Source organism: Marmota marmota, unplaced genomic scaffold (genome assembly GCF_001458135.2).
Source record: "Marmota marmota marmota unplaced genomic scaffold, marMar, whole genome shotgun sequence".
Classification (NCBI taxonomy): Eukaryota; Metazoa; Chordata; class Mammalia; order Rodentia; family Sciuridae; genus Marmota; species Marmota marmota.
This window is the reverse complement of record NW_025999869.1, coordinates 22,516,447-22,522,446: the sequence shown is the minus strand read 5'-3', so window position 1 is coordinate 22,522,446 and position 6,000 is coordinate 22,516,447. Positions and strand designations below refer to the sequence as shown.

Genomic DNA, 6,000 nt, shown 5'->3' with positions numbered 1-6,000 from the left:
TTAAACAACAGCAGATGGGGTAGAGAGGGAAGATGAGAGGGAAGGGGAGGGGGGATAGTAGGGGATAGGAAAGGTAGCAGAATACAACAGTCACTAATATGGTATTATGTAAAAATGTGGATGTGTAACCGATGTGATTCTACAACTTGTATTTGGGGTAAAAAATGGGAGTTCATAACCCACTTGAATCAATTGTATGGAAGATGATATGTCATGAGCTGTGTAATGTTTTGAACAACCAATAAAAAAAAAAAGAAAAAAAAAAGAGAGAAGTACTAGAGAATGGAAACTACAAAAGAAACTGTCAAAAGGCTTATGTGGTCCTTAATCAACAAGCCCTTTGAAAGTGAGCACTGTTGACTCTCTGCTTTAGTATATATGGTCATCGATAAAAACACTTGTGTCACATACTCATTCTTGTACCAATTGTGTCAGCATAGTTGATACAAGACCAGTTTAGGTAATACGCCCACCCTATGACAAAGGTAGGAAGCAAGATAGAGAGGGAGAAGGAAACATCATGGTTGATAGCCTCACTGGAATCAGAATCAGGAACTGTTTATCCAACAGAGGGAACAGTGTTCATGGAAGAATAAGGTTAAAACTGTTCTGGGTGGGGGTGGGGGAGTAGCTACTACAGTCCACTGTCATATTCAGACAGTTTTAATATTCTTCACATATATTTTGAGGAACTCCATTCCTTCTAGATTTCACTGAACTAAAAAATAAAAAAGGGAAAAAAATAAAATAAAAGATAAAAATGAAAATTAGGTACACTGTATGTTCTTAAAATTTCATGTGTATCTATGGTTATTTTGCCTGTTCTTATTTCTTAGTCTTATATATTTAACTCCCATGAGCTACCAAGCATTGTTTTAATTTGAGTAGTCTTTAACGCTGCTCATTTTAGTGTTTTTCTTTTTATTTCTCCAATCATGTCTTGGTTGGTTGAAGTTTGTTTTCTGTTCATTACTTGAAGAAGGACTTGTGGAAATTATATTTCCTGAGCATATTCAAAGTATCTTTTTGTTGCAATTCAACATGACTTGACAGTTAGGCTATTGTTTCATACATCATTTCTTGGGGGATTTTATAAACAGTTGCTCTTGAACTGATATTTTATGTGGCTATTTAGTTCATAAGATTTGCTTTACTTTCTCTTCTCTCCCACACTCCCAGGTTCTTCCTATTTCTCTGAAGTTATTTACATAGATGTTAGCATATATAGTTTTACAAGACTCTGGCACCTGTTCAATTTGTAGATTCAAATCTTCCTTTATTTCTGGAAATTTTCCTCAAATTATACCTCCTAATTTTTTTTCAGTTCAATTTTTTCCTATTCTTCTGAAATATCCATTCTATGAATTTTATATATCCTTTGTTTTACATATTCATCATTTTCTCTCCAGTCCCTGTCAAGTCTGTCCATGTCCTTTGGTTGATTTTGTTAATCCTTTTGCTCATGACATTTGCACAGTGGTTTAGCAGTGTCTATATCTTTTAAAGGTTCCAGTGCAGCCCTCTTTTCCATGTTTTTTTTTTTTCTTCCATGTTGCTCATGAACTTTACTAGTCAGTTTTTAAATCAACTTCTCTCATATTTTCCCTATGCTCTGGTTTCATTGCATTAAGCTCTTTGTTTATTTTATTGGTTTACTTGATATCACGACAGGTTACTGGTTAGTTCCAGTTTTTCACTGTTGACAACATTATTCTGCCTTGTACTCTTTGTTTTTCTTTGTGAATACTTTGTTACAGATGCTGTATTTGTTCATTCCTTTTGAATGACAAAAGAGTTTTTCCAGTACAGTTTTTACAAGAGGTTCATGTGGGAGAGAAACTGGGAGTTGACCCTATATGTGAATTGTTTTACCCTTTAATTTTTCACAGCAAAGGGAGATTGGAAGTTTTAGGGCTTCTTACAACTCGGAGAGTTTTTTCTTTTCTATCCTGTTACAGAGCTTCCTACCAAAATGTATCACTGTTCATTGATTTGATCTTATTTCCCTGATACTCCATGATAAAGAAGTATGTCCTGCCCTGCCTAACCCCATTAACCTAAACTTTTTTATTGTTCCAACTAAGGGATTATTGGTTTTGACCTAAAAAGGAGTTAACCTGCTATGGAGAACTCTGCTTGGCAGCTAGCTAGCTTGCTTGTTTTCTTTTTTCCTTCTTTCCTTCCTTCCTTTCTTTCTTCCTTCCTTTCTTCCTTTCTTCCCTTTCTTTCCTTCTACTGGGAATTGAGCCCATCTGCACTTTACTACTAAGCTACATTCCCCCAGCCCTTTTTATTTGAGAACTGGATCTTGCTAAGTTGCCAGACTGGCCTTGAACTTGGGATCTTTCTCCCTCAGCCTCCTTAGTTGCTTAAATAGAAGTGTGCCACCACACCTGGCTTTTGCTCCCTTTCATTCCATCTTTAGCTATAGACATCATTTTCAGCATCTTTTCATATACTCATTTGACCTTGCCTATTTTGGGGCAAGCATTCTAATGAGTTTAGGAGTTAGATTTCTATCTCTTAGTTTCCTTAAAGATGAAATTTGCATTTCTGTTATTTTATTTATTCTTCTTATAATTGTTTGGGGGCAGTTTTGAAGAAATAAAGGAACAAAGATGTCTTAACTTCATACCTTAAAATCAGAAGTCAAGAGAACATTTTAATGTGGTTGGGGTAAAAGTCAAATAAGGATTAACTGATAAGAAAATTGAGGCATACAATTTGTTTATATATATCCATACACAACACACACACACACACACACTGTTCATTTGATAAACTTACTGATGTCACGGTAGTATAAAGGTAAAGAAATAGGGAAGAATTGCAATTCAGTGGGCATGAATATCTTCAAGTTATGGAATATCTGAACTTATTTAAAGTCCTATGGAATTGAAACATTAAATATTTAAGAGGCTTAGGGGACAAGATTAGAACCTATGGGTATATAAGCTTTAAAATTAGGGACATAGGTGAAAAAAATCACGGAAAAAAAAAATGCTACCACAGTTGTTGAACAATTGTTTCAAGCATTTCTTAAATCACTCTCAAATAGGTGGTTTTTGTAAAGTTATGTCTGTGAATGAACAACATTGTGATGTTTGAAGTTTTATTGTTTATGAAATTACTACAGTTGACACTTGCATGCAAACTATAAAATAAAGCTATGTGTGTACATCTATAAGCAAGTAAAATATATCCCTTCAAAAGACATTCTCCATGTTTTTTAAGATAAGGAAGTCCCTTTTATTTAATTTTTAAGTAATTCTTTTCTGTTTATTTCAGTGTATTAAATAGTTTCTGGGCTGGGAATATAGCTCAGGTGATAGAGTGCTTGCCTCACATATATAAGGCCCTGGGCTCAATCCCCAGCACAAAAAAAAAAAAAGAGAGAGAGAGAGAAAATAGGTTCCTTATCTTTTGAGCAGTATTAAAACACTTGGTATATATATACTTTTCTGACCTGAGTCTACCCTCTTCCCCTAAGTCCTTTTTTAATGTTTTTATTGTCATCTTTGGCAGTGGCTTGAACTTGGCACCTGTAGCACGACTCAGAGGTACTTGGGAAAAGTTACCAAGCAAATATGAGAAACATCTCCAAGATCTACAAGACCTTTTTGATCCATCTAGAAACATGGCAAAATATAGAAATATTCTTAGTAGTCAAAGTATGCAGCCTCCAATTATTCCACTGTTCCCTGTTGTCAAGAAGGATATGACATTTCTACATGAAGGTATTTATAAAAATTACTTGAAAATCAGCATGTTTTAGCTTCAGGTAATTCTACAGTAATGGTTTATTATATATTCCAACTTAATGAGTGTAAGTTACTGCCCAGACTCTGGCGCACACCTGTAATCCCAGCAGCTCAGGAGGTTGAGGTGGGAGGATCATAAGTTCAAAGCCAGCCTCAGCAATATAGAGAGGCTCCAAGCAACTCACCAAGACCATGTCTCTAAATAAAATTTTAAAAAGGGCTAGGAACATGGCTTAGAGGTTAAGCACCTCTGAGTGCAATCTCTGGTACCAAAAAAATAAAAAGAATACAATTTACTAAAGCTAATTTACACAGTTAAATACAATAAATTTTAGCCATCTAAAAACCACTTTGTTAAGAACGAATAATGAAGTTTTTACTGCATGCATTAAAAATGTATACTTGATACACCAAGATTAAACTCTTTGATCACATTTTTTTTTTTCAGTAATATTTTTCCTTCCAGCTTTTTTTAAAATTTTAAGTTATCCTCCTGAGTCCCCCAAATAGCTGGGATTAACAGCTGTACACCACCATGCCTGGCTAGATTGTCCTTTTGTTTTATATTTTTCTAAGAATTTTTTGTGTATCTTGGGTATGATATGGCTTGCCTTTCCTTTTGATGAACATTGGAAGTTCATCATTTTGGGCCGGGGATGTGTCTCAAGCGGTAGCGCGCTCGCCTGGCATGCGTGCGGCCCGGGTTCGATCCTCAGCACCGCATGCAAACAAAAGATGTTGTGTCCACCGAAAAACTAAAATAAATTAATTTAAAAAAAAAAAAAAGAAAGTTCATCATTTTAAAAGCCTGATTTATTGATTCTTTACCATGGATAGCTTATTTATAATCTATCTACATCAATTTTTGCATGGTAATGGTATTTTTTTCTACTTTGTTAATTTGGTAACTATTCACTATTTTGTTATTTTTCTAATGTTATATACTAGATGTTGTACTTTATATATTTCTTAACATTAATTAAATAGACATTAGTACTATTAGTACTATTAGTGTGTCAGACAACACAAGGAGCATAAACCACTTAAATTTCATTTACTTGACTTCCAGTGTTATACAGTTGTTACCATGCCTTTAAATCCCATAATATAAATTTAATTTAGTAAAGTCATTATTTATTTAACCTCACCTGTCTGCTTATGTTGTTTGTTTTCATCTCAAAGTTTTCATATGGTTAGGTGTTCTTTTTGTTGTTGTTGTTTGTTTGGGGTACTTTTTGTCTGGTTAGTTTTTGTTTGTATTTGGCCTGTAGAACACTTTTTAGCATTTCCTTAGGTACAAGTCTTTTGTGATGGAAATCTTTTAATTTTTGTTTATCTAAAATTTTCAGAACTGTATCTTTGGCAAATACCATCTTTCAACATTTTAAAATAACATTTCATTGTCTTTAATTCTCACTGGTGTTTATAGGACACATTGAAATATATGGTTTGGTATTTTTCCTCAGTTTCAGAAAAATTCTCTGTAACACTGTCTTCATATGTTTTATTTGCTCTTTTCTTGTCTTTCTATTAGAAACTCTGATTTTACCTGTTTTAAACCTGGTCTTTGTTCCCCTATTATCTTATACTCTGTTATCTGTTTGTGTGTTTGGTTTGTTTTGTTTCTCACCATGCCCCATTTTAGATATTTTCTTTCACCCTGTTTTCCAGTTTCTTCTCTCTTCAACTGTGTTTAATCCCTCATAGATTTCCTAATTCCAGGTTTCTGGGGTTTGATTCAGTATGTTCTAGTTATATAATTTCTCTTGCCTTTTTTTTTTTTTTTTAAGTTTGTTTGTTTCTGATTGCTCTACAATCTGGATCCCCTATGGGTCTTTTTTCTGGTGTCTTTTTTTCTTCTTTCACTCAATCATGTTATTTTTTTCTCCTAATGTGCCGTGTGTTTTTTTATTTGTTTTTGGGGGGTTTTTTTTGGGGGGGTTGGTGTTTTGTTTTGCTTTTTAAAAACAATATAGATATAGAATTTTTAAAAATCTCCCAAAATCTGAGGGTTTTGAACAATGTTTCATTCCTTCAAAGAGGATTAAGTCAACACAGCTAAATTCAGTGTTTTATCCATTTTTAGATTTAGAGAGAATTCAACACCAGACTATTAATTATTTCAGTCTACATTTGGTTCATCCTCCATCCCAGGATATAGAACTTTTTCTGAATTCTAACTCAAAATATTGGAGGTTTAACTGGACTTAGTTGCTTCTATCTTACCTCAAAAAGCAGG

General features: G+C 33.9%; 1 protein-coding gene across 8 annotated transcripts in view; it reads left to right on the top strand.

Moving 5' to 3' along the window:
- Positions 1-6,000, top strand: part of Rapgef6 (Rap guanine nucleotide exchange factor 6) — a 215,994-nt gene that overhangs the window by 185,458 nt on the left and 24,536 nt on the right. For all 8 annotated transcript variants that reach the window (XM_048783177.1, XM_048783193.1, XM_048783183.1 and 5 more), the window contains one exon: positions 3,526-3,737. In XM_048783177.1, coding sequence (XP_048639134.1) covers positions 3,526-3,737 — 212 coding nt within the window. The remainder of the gene's footprint in view (positions 1-3,525; positions 3,738-6,000) is intronic.